The 18,684-nt window shown below is 39.8% G+C and overlaps 4 protein-coding genes across 4 annotated transcripts in view; 1 reads left to right on the top strand and 3 right to left on the bottom strand.

Annotated features, from left to right (window-relative positions):
• Positions 1-4,579, top strand: part of LOC111224059 (solute carrier organic anion transporter family member 1C1-like) — a 32,294-nt gene extending 27,715 nt beyond the window's left edge. Inside the window, exons 13-15 of the mRNA XM_022748438.1 lie at positions 2,826-2,890; positions 3,135-3,252; positions 4,282-4,579. Of these exons, the coding sequence (XP_022604159.1) occupies positions 2,826-2,890; positions 3,135-3,252; positions 4,282-4,519 (421 nt within the window). The 3' untranslated portion in view covers positions 4,520-4,579. The remainder of the gene's footprint in view (positions 1-2,825; positions 2,891-3,134; positions 3,253-4,281) is intronic.
• A 1,955-nt stretch (positions 4,580-6,534) lies between these two features.
• bcap29 (B-cell receptor associated protein 29) lies at positions 6,535-10,800 on the bottom strand. Its single transcript, XM_022748437.1, has 8 exons — positions 10,692-10,800; positions 10,040-10,157; positions 9,767-9,867; positions 8,975-9,122; positions 8,707-8,842; positions 8,456-8,558; positions 8,169-8,269; positions 6,535-7,880 (listed from the first exon to the last, which is right to left on the bottom strand). The coding sequence occupies exons 2-8, from the start codon at positions 10,129-10,131 to the stop codon at positions 7,845-7,847; spliced, it is 717 nt and encodes a 238-aa protein (XP_022604158.1). The 5' UTR covers positions 10,132-10,157; positions 10,692-10,800; the 3' UTR covers positions 6,535-7,844.
• Positions 10,801-11,888: 1,088 nt separating this feature from the next.
• On the bottom strand, positions 11,889-14,056 carry dus4l (dihydrouridine synthase 4 like). The gene is made up of 6 exons (XM_022748498.1): positions 13,727-14,056; positions 13,325-13,446; positions 13,096-13,213; positions 12,711-12,833; positions 12,350-12,576; positions 11,889-12,219 (listed from the first exon to the last, which is right to left on the bottom strand). Exons 1-6 carry the CDS (start codon positions 13,816-13,818, stop codon positions 11,969-11,971), a joined length of 933 nt encoding a protein of 310 aa, XP_022604219.1. The 5' UTR covers positions 13,819-14,056; the 3' UTR covers positions 11,889-11,968.
• A 1,553-nt stretch (positions 14,057-15,609) lies between these two features.
• On the bottom strand, positions 15,610-18,590 carry rflnb (refilin B). Its single transcript, XM_022748467.1, has 3 exons — positions 17,991-18,590; positions 17,350-17,444; positions 15,610-17,068 (listed from the first exon to the last, which is right to left on the bottom strand). Exons 1-3 carry the CDS (start codon positions 18,186-18,188, stop codon positions 16,750-16,752), a joined length of 612 nt encoding a protein of 203 aa, XP_022604188.1. The 5' UTR covers positions 18,189-18,590; the 3' UTR covers positions 15,610-16,749.
• Between the last annotated feature and the right edge of the window lie 94 nt (positions 18,591-18,684).

The following is an 18,684-nucleotide window of genomic DNA, read 5'->3' as shown; positions in this document are numbered from 1 at the left end:
TGAAATGAGGTCAGGGAGATTGTTAAGTTACAAGCTGCAAAGTAAAAAACACCTACTGCTGCCTTGTTTATATTATAGTGAGGGCAGATTTCCTAAGAGTAGCTGACCGCAACTATGATATGCTCGTGGGAACCTTGGTAATATTAGCTTCAATAAGATTCGATCAGTTCCCACAAACTGTTTGAGGTAAACAAAAAGCTAGAGTTCATTGTGTTCAGCAGCAGAACTTTTAGAGATTTTCAAAGGTACATCCTGAAGATTCTTCTGCAGAATGCAGAATTTTCCAAAACTGAATCAGCGATGTATCATGAATGAAAATAAATGATGGCTGGTGTTGAATCAGCAAACTCATCCTTCATTAATTTATTCTAATGAAATGGGATGTGACAGTTGGTGCGGCATCTTTCCCACTCATTTTTCTCAAGGGACAATCGGTTAATCTCCTCTACTTGCACTGGTAAAGGGCCAAGTGAAAGTAACTGCCAGATTAATATGAAAGAGATGTAACTATTTGCATGTGTGATATATCGTATGTAGGTCAGTGCTGAAGCTTCGAAAACTCTGAGACATGGATAATCAACAACTGATGGAGGAACATTTTTGCTAGCCGACCAGAGAGTGGCTGCTCTGTGTTGTGATTATAATTAAATTATATAATGTTACTCATCAATAACATTCTTTTCTCAAAGGGAACATTGTCTAATAGAGCCGTAATAGTAAATACGAGTCTAGTAATCCATGTGACTGTAGTTTGAAGCACTTCTGTCTGGTTAATTAGCTGAATTATCTCACATGAAGGTTAAACTTGCTTGCTGAAGCTGAAAATGAATTTCAGACGATTAAGCAGAGAGTTCACTTCATGGACTAGAGGCTTGGGATGTGTGTGTGTGTGTGTGTGTGTGTGTGTGTGTGTGTGTGTAGTCTGACAAGGACTAGTCCTCCTGGAAAACTGTATGAGACAGAGAGAGAGAGAGAGAGAGAGGGAGAGAGAGAGAGAGAGAGAGAGAGAGAGCAGCGCAGGGAAGCAGATGTAGAGACAGGAATTCTTCCACTGTAAAAAATGTCCACTTGCACAACTCATTCAGGCGCACACACGCAGCACAGTTGCTCTGAAATGCATCATATTTTCTCGACACACGTTCTGCTTTGAACAATTCAGTCTTAGCTCTTTTGTGGCTCCCTGTAGAAACAATCATACTGGAGCTTTTTCTGCCAACTGAGTGTTGATCCGCAGGTTGACTCAGCTACAACCAATCTGACAATGGCTATGTTTTAAAGAAAGTGAATGCATTATGAACTAAATATAGATTTGTCTGCACCTCAGCACCCTCTGCCGGCTGACACTCCACATAACACCTTACTGATGAGACCTTCCATTGATACAAGATGGCATGTGTGCCCTAGTTTTTCTTTCTATGTTCCAATTTTCCCACATAAAAGGGTTTTATTGAGAGAATGTCACACATGACATGTGTACACACACACACACACACACACACACACACACACACACACACACACACACACACACACACACACACACACACATTTCCAGAAGCCATATCAGCTGATCCTGTTTGAATGCAATGGTCTCACAGAATGAAATTACTTCATGTGCTCTGCTTTTCTTATTGTACTGTCTGATTTAATGTCTGCACAGTTATCTCTTTATTCCTCTGTTGATTCTCAGAAAGGTTCTGAGATCAGAAAGAGGCTGTATGTTATAAATGGTTTAGAAATGATGACTAATTAGGCAGAGAATTGCCCCAAGAACTGTAAAAGTATCCTGTTTACACTCAGCATTTACACAACATTTTTTTTTAACAAAACGTGTGTGTCCATAGGTTCTACCTATTTCCTACCTCAAAACATTTTGGATCATGTTTTTTACATATAGTGGGTACATGGGTTTGACTGAACTTGAGATTACTACTTAAGACTCAGTTTTAATAAGAGGTTCTGAGCATGAGTTAAGTTACCTTGAATCTGTTTTTTATTTTGTGTTGTAGTACGGTGGCCCTCAGGGACAAAACGCAAAATTTCAGAAAACATTTCAGAAAACATATTTCACGGAACGAGATTTCACGAAACAGCACAAGATTTCAGATTACAGAAAGGGCAGGACAACACTTGTTTTGATTGGACAGAAACCAAGTCAATTCAAAGTTTATGTCAGTGGGTGTGTTAAGGTGACTTGTTGCTAGACTTGAGCAGCTGGAGGGACACTCTAAACTCTACACTGCTACTCGCTGTCAGGCAACTGATGACACTGTGTCATCAGTTGCCTGACAGCATGGTAAGGTACTGCGTAAATTCAGTTCACAAAGCATTTACATGATCATCTCCCCTTTAACACAGAGGCCATGGTTCTTGTTTAAAATCAACCACATAGTTCTGTGTCCAAACATCTGTTCAGATCCACACAGCTCTGAGAAGATGGCCCTGCTAATGTCACTTGTTGCAGAGTAGCCCCCCTATCTCCTCAGTGCTAATTCTGTCAAGCGTGCTTTCAGGGTTCCACGGGACATTTCAATATATTGATACGTTGAAAGCATATTGAGAATTGCATCATATAAATATCCTTTGTTAAAATATTCCCTTAGTTTCAAACTCAGATAAAATGCATGCAATATCACAGGAAATGACATTGAACGCCAGGGACTTGGGTTCTGTGCAATCGCAAACAAGAAGTGTTATCCCACCTTTTCTGTAATCTGAAATGTCATATTTTCCGAAATATATTGTTTTGACCTTAAGGGCCACCATAATGTAAACATGGCTGATATTTTCTAACCAGTTCCTAATGTGTTTTTTTCCTCATGCAGGTGCATAAAACCACAGTTGAAATCTCTGGCCTTGGGTTTCCACGCTCTGGCAACACGTACCCTCGGTAAGTCTCCTTTAAAACCCAACCTCTATTAAGCACATCTGAATGGGTCAGGAATAAATGTGTTGTCCTGGTTTTGAATCTACCTGAAGACCTTTGCCATCGTTCTTTCAAACTGTCACTTGAACTACCACAGTGCCTGTGTTTGCTAAAGTTTCAGTGTTTGTTCTGACTGAACAGTGTTTGCAGAATCTGTTGTTTCAGCTCTGGAAAATGTGATTGCGAAACTATGTTTGTGATCCTACAGCAGGGATCCCAGCACCCATTTACTTTGGAGCAATCATTGACACCACATGTCTAAAATGGGGTCAGAAGAGGTGTGGAGGCATAGGAGCCTGTCGAATCTATAACACCACTGCATACAGGTAGTACTCACATGCATGACAGTCAGTATTTCATGGATCTTACTTTCATTTTAGGGATTCATAAGATTCAGTTAACTTCAGGTCTACTGCACTTTTATGTTATAGGTTTGAATTTCATGTGGCAATGACTTGTTGTGTGTACGAAATGTTATACAATGTGAAATTTGAAACAAATTTGCATGTTGCTTAATTTTGACACTTCTCTCTAGATCTGTTATATTGGATACAACGAATAAATGATATACCATAAACACTTCACAAAAACTTGCTAAACTTCATTTTATGTCTTTCAAATGTCCTTCATTGGCAGTCACGCTAATATGATTCATCTTTTGTCCTGTTAGCAAAGGTGATTTACCTAACCTCAGCTGAAGGCTTCCTCAAAGTGTTAACATTAATATACTGCAGGCAGAGGTTTTCAAACGAGGCATGTCCCCCAGGGGACAGCAGCCGAGGCTGTGACATACAGCTCATGAGGGCAGTCGAGGTACTTTAAAACCCTTACCGGTTGCTGCAATTTGCTTAAAAGTCGAAAACCTTCTCTGAGTCACAACTCTGTTTATCAGATTTCTTTTATAAACGTCCAAAAGCCACTTAGAAATCACAGAAAAAGGACGCTCCTTATACCTCCAGAAGCTGACTGATAATCATCGTGTTTTTAAGTTTTCTTCGGTATCAAAGTCACCTAGTGTTGTCTGTACATCCGTGTGTACAATACAGGAAAAAAGAGGAACTCCTAATGTATGATGTGGCATTCTTTAAAGATGCCATGTTGCTAAAATGTAAAGAGATATAGGCTTAAAGAAAACAGGCTCAAGATGTAGCCAACTAAAAAGCAGCATATATAAATTGTTAAATTATTTAATAAACCAGTCATTATTTACTGTTCTCTGACATGGTTGGGTTTTAGGTTTAGCCATCTTTTGAGTGACAAAGCCACTGCAGCATCATCTGCCCCTCCCCCATTTGTCCAGAACTTGTCTTCCTCTCTGACCCCCACATTTTTTTTTTTACGCCCTTGCATCACAGGATCGCATACCTGGGCCTGACTCTGAGCCTGCGGACTATTTCGTTCATTATTTGCATCCCGGGCTTCATTCTGCTCAGTCGACAGCTGAAGAAGGAGGAAAGAAATGCCATTCATGGAGCTCTGGCCAACGGCGGAACAGAGCTGGAGGCACTCAGGAAGGAAGAGTTTGTGATTTCTAATTGTGACCAACTACATCAAACATCAGATAACAGCACAGACCGGGAGACGCGGCTGTGACAGATCCAAAAGAAGTGACCCTGTTTGCCCCGCTCTCTCTCTCTCACACACACACACACATACACACACACACACACCACAGATGAACAAATACAACCCCACACACACACACACACACACAGTATGTACAGAGTGATACTGTACACAATGCGCACACACTCACATGATTTGCAGGGAATCGCACGTTGTATCCGATTATCTCATATGAAGCATAAATTCTATATTTGTACTACTGGACCTGTGAGGGCTTTGTGAATTTGACAGAAATTTGATATAACTGAAATATTTCTTGAATGTACATGCTGTTATTTTTTCCTTATAAAGAAAAGAATATTTTTCTGTTTTAATGGTGGCACAAGAGATTAGATGGGAAATGTGACTTGTACAGACTACTGCAAAAACAGTCATTCTGAACACCAGCACTTATAAAGCTGCCTCTCTGGAGTTTTCTTTCAAATGAAGTTTTCTTCCTAATCACCAGTGTTACTGAACAGAAGAAAAGTGGCCTTATAAAAACCAGAGGCATGACACTAAATTTAAAGAATGAAATATAAATATGAGGAAAATTAGGCCTTCAAAGAGATGGATTTTTTTTTTTTTTTTTTTTTTTTTTTTTTTACAAAAGATGAGGAGGTTGTTGTAGAAATGTGTTTGAACATGTTTCAGTAACTTTTAGAAGGCTTTGTTGGAGTCGTTTTGACGTCTGTGCCTCATTCACTCAATGGTTACCTCTAAATCATCTGTCTTGCTGATTGTAGAGAGCAATTTTCAGTCACACATTCAACAGACATCTGAATACCATTTCCTTTTACATTTCAGACTGAATGACTTTACAGTTGTTTGGGAAAAAAGTTTCATTTCTGACTGACTCTAAGGCCAAAGTTAGGTCTGTTGCAGTTTGTGTTGTGCGCTTTCTGGATGTGAACTCGTTCTTTTGTTTTTCGTATTCCCTAAAAAATGGAAATTGAATTTTAGTGAGATCTGCTTACCTGTTTGTGTAATGGAATCTGCCTTGATTTCAATATCGTTGACGGCCACAAGGAGGCAGTACCATCATCTTAATATGGTAATACTGAGGAAAGAAGTTTTACTAAGAATACAGTCAACTAAACTTGTTAACACTGATAATTAGGATTAGACCGAATTTGCTCAGAGTAATCTTAAAGAGCCTCATAAGGCTCTATTATTAAATAACCATTGTTGTCTGAAACAGATGGCTGAGGTGAAAGCTTGCCCTTGTGTCTGGTGGTTGCCATGTGTTGTGCCTTTTGAAGAGGCAGAATTTCTACTGTTTTAAACACTGAGAAACGATAATAATGTATGCTGTCCCAGTCTTTAGGCAAACGACTCCACTGTGTGTCAAGTGTTACCACAAAAAGTGTGCATTTGTGTCGCTGATGTGTAAAAGCTCTGCTTCTGCGTCTTCAGCCATCGCTATACTAAATGTTTGACTGGTCAGTCTGTTTTTACATCATTAGTTTTTCTGTGTATTTTTGTTCATGCATGAACTACTGTGCCAAAACCCACAAACAGAAACATCATGGTCTATTCTCAGGTTTTTCCTATCAATTTTATTCTTAAACAGCTTCGATCCAAAATCACAACCCATTTCCATGAAATCTGACACAATGATTTCTCAAAGTGAAATCAGTCCACTAGCTGCTGTATCTCAAGACAATTGTTTAGAAATAATACTTTTGTCTTTGTAAATGTATATTATCATTTTGTAAGATTTTATGTCCAAAATGGATATGTACCATTTCTTTTTGCCAACGTACAATATGTGCTGACTGTATTGTCTTTTGAATTCAGGTTCAGTTTCAGGCACAGGTGGCCACAAGTACAGATTCAGAGGAGCAACGAGAGGTATAGAGGAAGGAAGTCATTATCTCAATAATGTAAGGCATTTACTTGCATTAATCAGAATGTAAATAATTTTCTTGGATTATTTTTGTAAAATTTCAAAGAATATCGTAAATGTAATACTAAAATAAAACTTTTAATATCCAATCAAATGATGTGTTGGTGTTATTTATTCAAGGTGCTTCATTAAGTGCAAGTTTAAACACTGTAAACAAGGCCAAGAATAAAGAAACAGATCTTTATTAAACAACATGTACTGCATCCAACCACAAGGCACTTCATTCTAATTTCTGTCTGACAGAAATACATGAAAACAACTTGAAGAGGCATTCTTGCAGTTTTATGACCTGAACAGTAAATGTGGTAAACCCATGCAAGAACCGCTTTAGCACGAAGAAGTGGGAAACATTGAACTAACTGGTGATTATAGTCTCAGCTTCTCTTTCACAGTGACATCGCTTTGTCTGGATAACGGAAATATAAGAAAAACCATACTGCACTTTTTCATACAGAACAGCTGCCAGTGCAACTGGTGCGCTAACCAGAAAAATAAACACGCAGTGCAGCACGTATAAAAGAATGTGGACTTCTGTGGCCATTAACAAGAATCTGTTATTAAAAGCCTAAGTAAGCTCAAAATTTTTTCATCCCTATGTTTTACTTATATTTGATATTTTACGGAAGATTTTCATTGACATTTACATGTTAAAATTAAGAAGGAAACCAGAAAAAAAAAACACTTGGATGCCTGATGCTGTCCAACCATTAACATTCACCACAACTACTACTGTTAAAACAGAACAGTACAGAACAGCAGCTGGAAAACATGAAGATGATTTGTCTAAGTGCAAATGTACATGCAAACTGTATTTGCACAGCCATGCAAGCACAGGCTACATTTACATACTGTATTTAAGCTGCAAGTGTGAAGAACACATGTCCCTGCTAAAGTAAATCTTTAGTATCAAAATACATTCATAGCTGTTTGCCACAGCAACAGAGTGCACTAGCTTTTCGCAAATCTTCCACTTGGTGCACCGGGCTGAGACAAATACCATAAAACAAACACCCATCCTAGTTGAAAATTTCTTTAACATATCAAGTGCTCTGTGATCAGACCTGGGTCAATTACTGACTGAATTCTTTCCAAATACCTTGCACAGTTAATCTGCCTGATAGAGTGTGAACTTAAAAAAAAAAAGCAATCCTCTTAGTCACACTGTGCCAGGCAGAAACAGGGAAACACAAAATATTACTCATCCAATTTAAACCAGTTTGGTTCACCTCCACGCTTTAGAACTGTTACTGATATCAGCCAAAACTCTGTACTTCTGAGGAGCCAACTGTGATTTTGTGATATGTATGTTGACACAAGGTGATATATGAGGGCAAAGCATGTGTTGGAGTGGCTCTCTTGTGAGTTGATGTGTAAACACTTTAACTTTTAAACATTTTACACTAACTAGTCATCCTTTTTGCTTCCACTATCTTGAAGATTCTGAAAGGACAAAAAATGAAAAGCAAATGTCAGATAATATTATATTCCATTATTTTAGATTAGATTAGTGTAGGCCATTTATCTACTCTAAGTACAACTGTCTAAATGATTCTTTAGTTGAGATCCTTGAAATTAATGGGAACTGTTGGCAGTCACTAATATTAACAACCTTTGTTTTCAATGTCTCAACAAATATAGGCTCCTGCACTTTTTCAGTAGACTAACTGTATCTAAATAGTGCATGGCCCAAGAGGTCATTATCCTGCTCTGTTTAGGACTTAGTATTACCTGGAGTTCCTGATGTTCTTTCAGCAGTCTGTCGTACTCCCTGGCCAGGCCCTCCGTCTGCTTCTTCATCCCCTCTGCCTCTGACTCGGACTTCTTCAGGGCTGGAGAAGAGACAATCACACATCAACACATGGCATCATCTTCATACACTAGAGGTGACACCTTTTAAAGTCTACAGTTCTTATATCAACTTCCTGGGGTCAATACAAAAATAATACTAGCACATGTGTGTAAAAGCAACACAAACATATTTGTAGAGGATATGTGGTATATATGTGGATACTAACCATCTCCTGCAGTCTTAAGTTCTTCTCTCAGTGCCTCCACCTCCTTTCTCAACAGCTCCATGCCCTCTGAAGTGGCCTTATCACCCTTCCCTTCCATCAGAGTCTGAAATATATAATGAAATGAAAATGAAGAAATTAAATGCACATCTTTATCTAACTGCAAGTCTGAATCATTAATCTCCTATGTGTGTGTTGTCATCTAGAGCCGTCAAAGAGATATCTAGCTGTGGCCCAACCAGTGTGAAGCCCACCTGTTTCAGCAGCTCATTGTCCTCCATGTATTTCTTGGCAGTCTGGTTAGCGTTGTCAGCCTGTGCCTGAAGAGCAGCTGTAGTCCCAGACATGGCTGCCAGCTGGTTAATCAAGGTGATCACTCGCCTCATAACTCTGCAAAAGTAACCAAGGTCAGAAAAGGCCTCATTCAAGGGCTGCAGGTGACCTACTTTCATTACTGATTAATACATATATTTGTTTTTTAATTTGTCCTTTGTGTATCAGTATATGAGAGCAAAGACTCACAGCCAGAGAAAGACAGCAAAGCCAGAGATATAGAGGTTTCTCTGGGCTCTAAAAAGCTTCATGTGCAGGTGGTCAAACATGTTCGGCTGCAGCTTGGAATCTGTGCCAAGTTCTTTTTGTGAATACTTCCTCACTTCACGGACAGCGTCTAAAGAAAAAGGAACATGCCATGAGTTAGAAAGCTTAGATTTTCAACTTTTCTTATGTGTACCATCTTCATAGAGCTTTGTTGTTTTGAGATTTTGCCTACAGTAATATGATCGCCAGTGATGATAGTGACTAAAGCCCTGTCTGCACTGCCAATTTTTAAAATGCAGCTTTTTCTATCCAGGTAGGCCTTTTGTTCACATTCAAATTTGCTTTTGGGTCACTGAAAACAGACCTTCTGCAAATCTCCGGCCAGGGTGTAGAATTTAGAAGCTCTGTTTTCAGTGTTGTTGTGGAGACAGGGAAACGCAAGCTTTTGGCTTGTAACATCATTATAATTTCTCTACTGGAACCAGTGATACCTTTATTTCAGGCTTCTGATTCGCAAGCATGACTTTACAGCTACCTGTTGATATGGCATGCTCTCTAAACCACTTGACAGCATGTTTTGCGTTTTGATGTGTAGGGAGATTTTTGTTAAGACCATAGGAGAAAACCCTGTTTTAAAGCATCCAATAGTGCCCCCAAAGCTTCCTCCCAGCTCACAGCTGATGATCTAAAACTCAACAGCTCACACGATCTGAGGTTACATTTCTAACTGAAGAGTTGTGTACAAAATATTGAAACAGATGATGTTACACTTACCAAGGAAGAGAACAATAAGTACTATGATCATGGTGAGAAACACTTTGTTCCAGAACCTTGCCACAAAGCTCCAGATCCTCAGCTGGAAAATACTCTGCCACCTGCAACCACACATGCACAAACATTTACAGACATCAGTACGTAACAGGTCTCTACTCTAGACAATATACAAGCACATTACGTCTGCAGGATCACCACAACTGACACACACACACACACACACACACACACACACACACACACACAGTATGATTCTGAGTGACTATTACTCACCTCCTGGCAGAGATGAAGGGTAAACAGAGGATGACAAGGATGCCAATCTCCACATAGAGAAAGAGGGCCACAGCAGTCCATTGCAATGTCATCTTTGTTGATGGCTTCAGGAGATAACCTGAGAAAGACAAACATGAAATCTTACAGGGTAATAAGTAAAAGGTTTAGCTAGCATGCATGGCTTTTGTTCCACTTGGACAACGATACAGCCTCTGTGACAAGTTAAGCTTCCTATCCACCCAGTTCACACACCTTAAGGTAAACTCGCACAAGGTTAGCCCTGAGAGAAGTTGCCAGAAGTTAGCCCTATCAAACTCACATTACGGTAGCCTACTTACAACTTACAGTTGCTGCGCCACCACGAACAATATGTGACAACAAATAAGAGTGTGTGTTTATATGCTTATTAGAGGCACATACACAAAACACACACTAAGGCTTTTTGAAATGATGTCTCCCCTTCCATCTTCATATCATATCATCTTCATCTCCATAAACCCAATGCTAAATTCACATAAACTTTAACTACAAGCTAACGCTAACCTTAAGTGCGCCACTTAGAGAAAGCTAACTAGCCAGTTACACATTTATAATGACAATTGGGTAAGGTGCCCAAGTTGTCAGCGTTCAGACATAAAGATATACCACTTACTAATAAACCGCAAAAATGCAGACTGATAGAGAGCAACTTTTCTACTCTTCTGAAATCATCCAAAGCAAAGTTCGTCTTCCGGCTTCGCTTCCTGTTCCACCCAGCTCGTCTGAAAGACTTCTTTTCCGGTCTTATTTTTCATAATAAAATTTTGACACGTTCATATCAAGCATCAATATGGGCGGGAAATGCGTCATTGGGTTTTAATTGTTGCGTATAACATCTTAAATCTCACTGTCTGTTCTTACTCTTGTGTGTACACTCCCAACCGTTATACGTGGATTCAGCATACAGATTTAGACTTTACTTTGAAGGCAAATCACAATACTTCTGCTCTTTTTCCTTGAAGAACTCTTCATTATAAAAAACAATTTACATTCAGTAACGTAATTATATCCCTTGACTTAGTATTTATATACACTCAGTTTGCAGTATATTAGGTACACCTAGCCTATATTAATGCAGTCTAATTCGTCATGCCTGCAATAAACCCTCCTATCATGGGTCATAATGTTCAGTTTATGTTGAAACTGTTTTTAATAGGTGTTGGTGTGGAGGCTGCAGTTTGTGGAGCTGTGTAATTGTACTTGCTTTTTTTTTTATTATGCTTCTATTATTTCGTCCACCGCATTAAATCAGTGAGAGTAGGTCAAACAACAGAAACACCTCTCGTATTAATGCTATACAGTTCAACAGCTCCACAAACTGCATCCTCCTAAATGATCAAAACAATTTTAATAAAAACATCATAACCTGAAGACAAGCTTTTATTATATGACCGTTGCATTAGTTTTAGCTAGGTGTACGTAATAAAGTGCTAGTTGAGTGTACATTTATGCTACAAAAACTGACACATAAAAAGAAAAACACTTATTACATTGCTTGCGTTGCTGCTCTAAAAAGCTAGATGTGCATGAAATTAATCATTGTGCAAGTATATAATAGTTTTTGTAATTTTTATTCTTTTCCTACTGCAAGGACTCAATAAAAAGATGTATCATTAGATTTAATATTCCTTCATATCTTATGATTTTGAGAATGTGCTATTCATTGGGAAGCAAAATATCTTAAGCCTCAGTGTATACTAGTAAGACAAGCATTAAAAAAAATTAAATATTCTGTTTTAGCTATATTATTACTGTTTAGTTAAGGCTTGACTGGAGAAAATGGAGCAGTAAAGAAGACAGACATCAGTAATACAACTATAGCTTTGTAATTTTATTTGGCACAAAAATAAAAAATGCTAAAATCAAGTACATTGCATTTCAACTCTGACCCTACACTGACCCGTATGTGTTCTGGAGGTAATCTATTACAGCTGAGGTACTGGATAGAGAATTAAACACTTTTCTTTCAGGCTGGGAGCTAACCCTCTCCAGCATGTAGATAAGATGATGGTGGAAGCAGGTGAAAGGAGTACCCTGCTCTATAGATATGTCCACCCAGTCCCATATACATTCCAAAGGAGTGTCCTCATAGCCAGCGAACATTGCAGGGTTGGCAAGCAACCCCCGTGCAGCCATCACACCTAATAAGCAAATCCAGTCAAACAAGAAATTAACAAACTGAACAATAGACAGACAACACAAGACAAGAACACTGTTATTTATGCATATGACATAGTGAACATCTGTTGAAAACAATCAAAACAAACCTACCATCGATACCAGTAAGCTGGTGAGTGGACTCCACATCACGGAGGTACTTTATGTCCCCATTGGCAATGACAGGTACAGATAAGCTGTCTTTGATTGTCTTTATGGCATCATAATGGACGGGCTGGTGACGTTCTTCTGCTGTACGGCCATGGACCGTTATCCATGACACACCAGCTGATTCAGCCTTCTGACACAGATCCACTGTACGTCTCAGGTCCTTGTGAATTCTGTGGGTGACATGAATTTCTTATATTCTCTTACATACGTATATACAGATATTGATATATCTGCAATAAGCTACCATCGATGGCACAGATTTACTGATTTAGCTTTACAATTTTAGACTGGTTCAGATTTTTACCTTATTTTGATGGACGCTGTATAGTTTGGATTGTCCACTTGGTTTCTGACATGTCTGACCATATCTTTCACAAGTTCAGGCTTGTTGATGAGGCATGCACCATACCCGGCTGACATAGCCCATCTGAAAACACAACAAAGTTATCTTAACTTAAACTTATCTTAAGAACTTAAAAAAAACAAATCTGTCCAACTATCTCAGTAACACTTAATTAGTGTTCAAATAATAGAGAGGAAATCAGAAAATACAATTTGACATTAGTAATTAATCAGTCAAACAAACTGTGCTCTTTTCATCCCCTGCAAAATAAAAATGCTGAAATCACAAAGTAATAAAAAGTGACTGAAGGCCAAAATGTATCAAGGCCTATTGTCAGTAGTTGCACCTCTGGGGACAGCCACAGTTAAGGTCAACTCCATCCGAGAAAGGTGCTACCACACAGGCTGCATCAGCCAGGGTCTGAGCATCATGGGCAGCAAACTGCACTATCAGGGGCCGGTCACCTGAAGAGGAACGGGAAAAAAATTGACATCTCTGTGTAAAGATGTAATGCATTAAAAGTGATGCTGCAGGAAGGACACTATTCTGACATGTATTACAATGTTGCTACTCACGCTCATTGGTAGTGAATTCACTGTCTCTGGCTTTGACGGATCGCATGAAGTCAGCAGCAACTATCATTGGGGTGAAGCAGATGTCACAGTTGTACTTCCTCACCAAGGACCTGAACGCAAGCCTATAGAAAATAGACTTCATTGAACATCGTGTGCAAGAAACAAAACAAATGGTGGCTGTAAGATAAGATAGTACTTTTTTAGTCCCGCAGTGGGGAAATTTGTAGAACCTATAGTACTTCCCATGTTTAAGACAGCAATTCAAAGGACTCAATGAAACACTTGAGTACAAGTGTTTAAAGTGAAGTATCAGAAGTGCTTTTTCTACCCCTTGATTGTGGTTCAATACAGCAAAAATAAAGATATGAATACAATTGCAGGAGGAAAATAGATTCCATTTACTTTGAATATCGAACCATTGGGGCACATATTTTCAGGACTTTTCCCTTTTCAAACATGTCCACAATACTGGAGTTCCCGTTACATGTCTTCATTCTTCTCAAATAAGACTGCTAGCCAGCTAGCACAACAAGCTAACTAGCTCAATATCCAAAAGTAGAGTAGAGTTTAAGAGTGGTTTCTGTCGTCTGACACCTATTTCACTATTTTAAAGACGCGGACAAACTGACAATACAACCTAAAACCCCACACTATCACATGCTGATACATAGATACAGCTAGGTTTATTTCAGAACAACAATACGGGACGACGCTTCAGTCCACCATGCGGGAAAAATGTGGGCGTGTATTTAAAATCTCTGGACCCATACGTCACATAACCTAATGTATGTGTTTAAGTATTTCATTGTATTATTTTTTTAAATTATAAACACCCCCTCTAATGTATCTAGTTTAGGTCGTTAGGCAAAGTTTATTTGTTTTTCTTTTCTATTAAAAGAATATTGACGATTTCTAGGTGATTCATTACGTCACATCCATTCACGCAATGCCGCCTTCAGGTTCTGTAGGGAAAAATAGTTTTCGAGCTTTAAAATCACTAAAGCTCATGACTGCATTCAGTTTGTGGAATTAGAATAACTTGCTGAAGAGGTGGTCATTATTCACATGTAGGGGCAATTACAATGTTCTCAAAAAGGGCAGTGCTGGTTTGAAAATATGTGGTGAGGTATGCAGATGCATACTGTACATGCATGATAACTGTAATACGATAGAAGGCAAGATAATGCAAAGTACGTTTATCTTCAATACTAAGCTGTCTTTTCTAACTAAATAAGTTCAATACTTAGCTGGTTGTGAAAAGTAGCTCCATCGGTACAATGCTGTGGGGTTGCAATACCAATAGGACAAGCCCAAGCCATGGGTAACTTTATGTGTGTTGAAAGGACAAAAAGTGAAATATACTGAGGCAATGGTGAAGGAGGTTGCTCCTCAGCTCTCATCACGTCAGGAAACTCCCTCTAGCACACAAATGTTCAAGAAACATTGAACTAATGGAAGAAGAACTAATGCTACAGTCCCCCTACACACCCTACAGCCAATCAGAAGAATAGTGGATGTATTATGAGTTGGATGTAATATTCAATGTGTTATTTGTGGGATTAAGAAAAGTGACAAACTTCTGGCTTGTATCAGAAAAGTCTTCTATGTCTGTTTGTCATCATAATCATTTACAGTGACAACTAGAACAGTTTTCCCAGATGACACTTTTTTTCTGAGAACCTGGGCTGCATTTGTAATGTGACCTACTCTAAGTATACTATATAGTGACTATGTGTGGCATCATCTTAACCATCCACTGTGTACCACCACACAGCAACACAAAATCTTATCAAAATTAAGATCTGTTTTGTTGAAAATAGGATTTGGAGCATAGGATCAACCTTGCTCTGGAATCAAATCGTTGACAGAATGTTCCCTCCCAGGCCAGAAGAGGGCAGTGAAGCAGCACAATTATATAAAGCCTCTCTCCATTTGTTGAGTCTTAAAGGGACAATTCACCCAAAATCGAAGTCTGTATCATTTTCCTACCAGAACAGATTGGTAGCACAACCATCTATTAAGGATGTTTTGGTGATTTGATGAGGTTTGAATATATCAGTTGAAGAGTGTGAAAAGCTTTTTTTGGCCAAAGCACCTGTAGGAAGTTCCCATTTTTCCTGTGGAAAATCATCTCTCTTGATCACCCATTTTAAGAATTTGTACATGCCTTTCCTGTGTTCAAAGTTTGTTAGTGTGTTTATTATTTAGTAAGACCAAATAACAAAAAGAGAACTCTGCTGTTATCTTTTAAAAAAAGGACAAGCGATACTTCCTCAAAAACACAGTTGAAGAACAAATGAACACTTTATTTCAAACTGGCACTGAATAAGTGACTAATATCAAAAAGAAGCATCAAACAGATACATCAATAAGGCACAAAGAGCATCACAATTACATCCCTTACCATGACTGCAGAGACCCGTTAATGAGCTGATAAAATCTCAGATCCTAAAACTTCAACAGAATAAATACGATATCAATCCAAGTCAGGCCAAAGAAAGTGATAGCAGTGGAATGCAGCTTGTTATTTTCACTAGAAAGCCAGTGAGTGATATCAAAAAATCCAATCCACAGTAAACTCCACGCTCACAATCCATCTACACTACCTACTTAAAATCAGTTTAAGCTTACACATCACAATGAACAGAAAAGTTCCCTTTATCTACCAACATTTACACAATACATTATGAGTTGCAGCCATAAACAGTGGCTAGAGAAAAGGCTTGGTTTGAGCTTAGCTTGTGCTATGTTGTGCAGAAATACCCTGTGAAGAAACAAAACACGTGTTAAGCATTTTTCACCACATCCTATGTACAGTGTGGATAAGTTATGATTCAATAGCATGCACCCAAACTCCAGCACCACCTTTATTTGCCTTTCCTCTGCCTTACAAACTAGTCGCTTTGAACCATATCCTAGGTTAGCAGTTCTAACAGGTGCTCTTCATATTCAATGAGCTGAGACAGGCCTCATTGTTCAACTTTAAAACCAATCACTCCACATGCCTGACCAACTTGGTGTGCTATGAGGAGAGTGACTTTGCTGAGGGCAAATAAGTATTCTCCTCATCTTGGCCCATCTAATTCAGTTCTACAGCCAATAAAAATAATCATCCCTTTGAAAACTTTCAACAAGTTACAAACTCAAGCGCTTGGTTAAATATCCATGCCATGGATAGTTTCTTTCATTGCCAGGGACACACACATATCATACATACAACATCTCAGCTGTCTGCAACATCACAGTGCAGATGATTTCTGTCCACAGCTTGGGATAGATACTTAAAAAAGGATAACAGGCTACACAACTCTAAGAGGACAACACAGCAGGTCAACGGCATCCAGCCTCAGGGGAGCCACAGTTTAGGGGCCATAGGAATGCCCCTAAATGCCTTTGTGTGTCCCCAACCACCTGGCCACCCCTCCTCACTGAGACAGCTTTCTGTGGCCAGCTGCCTCCAGCTCGACACTGGACAGGAAGCGTCTGGATAGCCGGTGGCAGTCGTAGCTCAGCTCTGTGGTGTAAACAGCGCTGGTTTTCTTGGGGTAAATGATGGTGGTGCTCTTGAAGCGCTGCGGCCGATGGCGAGGCTGAAACTCCAGCTGTGTTTTGTAGCGGCGCCAAGTGCTGTGGGGCACGGCCATGATAGTCTGCCTGCAGTGTTCAAGGCCCTGGCCCCATGGCTGCAGGGCCACGTCCTGGATGAAGTGGCGGTCCGAGTTGTAGTGCACAGAGGAGGTGTATCTGTGGAGAAGGGGAAAGTGTAATGTTTTGAAATGAAAATAGTCTGAGTCCCACCTGCACAAGTTACATTACACTACACCGAGCTGTCTGTCCAAGTTCACCGTTCTGTTGTTTGCCTATGTACATACTTGGAAGTTGTCGGCCGCTTTGGTACATATTAAAGTAAAAATACTAAAGCCTGCGTGTCCTCATGGTCTGCCATTTTTTGACTGACATGCATAGCCACACTCTTCCAGCGGGTCTCATGTTGCACAGAACAGGTCATATCAAAGTCAACCCACCTTATTTCCTTTGGCGGCAATGGATCTAGTGCTATGCCTTCCCCAAAGGACAGTGGGTGTAGCTGTGGCAAAGATCCGGTGGGTAAAACTGGAACCTGCAGTGCAAAAATCAACCACTCAGTTATCTCATACGTAGCCATTACTATTGAGTTCTTATTGACCCAGTTCAGTGCTGTAGTGACCCACTTTCTTCAGCTTGCCAAAACATGCAGCAAGGTCTTGCAGGATAGTCTAAAGTGTTATTGTCAAAGAACTTTCACAAACATTTGGTTTATTTAACTCAAAAACTGGCTCATAGAGTCAGCAAAACAGTGGGTATGGTGTGTTTGGCAGACTGCAACTAATTTCAGGGCAAATTTCCTGTATGCAAGATTTATTCCAATGCAAGACAATCTGGAATTTTTAGGATGAACTATACTATAACATTTACTTTGCTATGCATTTGTGGAAACTATCTGACTCTCATGCATGCACATTCCTAGCAGTATGCCTAGTTTTCCATATCAAATTGCAAGTTATGAAATGTCCTGGCATTCAAAGGGAATGTTCAGCTGCAGTTTGAGTTCGATTGCCTTGCTACAAAGAGTCCACATATTGCTTTAAAAATCACAGGACGTAGTGAGAAAAATAGTGCTACCTACCAGGGAGCCCCTTCCCTCGTCCTCAGACACCGGGCTCACGCCCCCGGCTTTATCCGCACACACAGGCAGCAGCCAGGCGCTGGGGCTCGGGCTCGGGGGTAACCCAGAGTCCGGGCTGTCAAGTCCTCTTTCAGCCCTGCAGCTCATATCCAGTGGGTCTCCTTCACATACATTTGGCAAGTTCAACCTGCCAACCATTTCTAGTTAAAAGTTGCAAAACTCCAGCGAGTAAGACGCAGGTTGCGAAAGGGAAATATTTCCAGATTTGACTTCCTTGTGTTCGCTTTTTTTTTGTCCGTCCAGGGGTTTTATTTTGTTGCAAAGTCCCACGGTGATACTGTCAACTTCTTCCCGGACAGCATGCACGGGTGCCCGCTGGAAATACCATCAACCGGGTAACCGGTAATTCAGCTCCCCGACCTTCAACCACCTTGAAAACAGGAAAAGTAAAAACTATTCTTTAGATTGATATTAAAAGCATAGCCCGGTTCCGCAGTGACAAGATGAGACGCAGAGTATGTTGACTTCTGTAATAAGCAGAGAAAGGATGCGAGTGAGTCCCGCTGCCCGCGGCTCCTCTTCAAACTTCTTCTCCCTGAAAGGGGCCTTCACATCCACAAACACAGGAAAGGAAACGCCTTTTGAAGCTTTTACTGGCTGCTGATTGGATGAAGGATAAGCGGCAACCAGAGAC

This window comes from Seriola dumerili, unplaced genomic scaffold, assembly GCF_002260705.1.
Source record: "Seriola dumerili isolate Sdu_G_001 unplaced genomic scaffold, Sdu_1.0 BDQW01000122.1, whole genome shotgun sequence".
Taxonomy (NCBI): Eukaryota; Metazoa; Chordata; class Actinopteri; order Carangiformes; family Carangidae; genus Seriola; species Seriola dumerili.
Note: the sequence above shows the minus strand (reverse complement) of the source record. Positions and strands in the feature narration are given on the sequence as shown.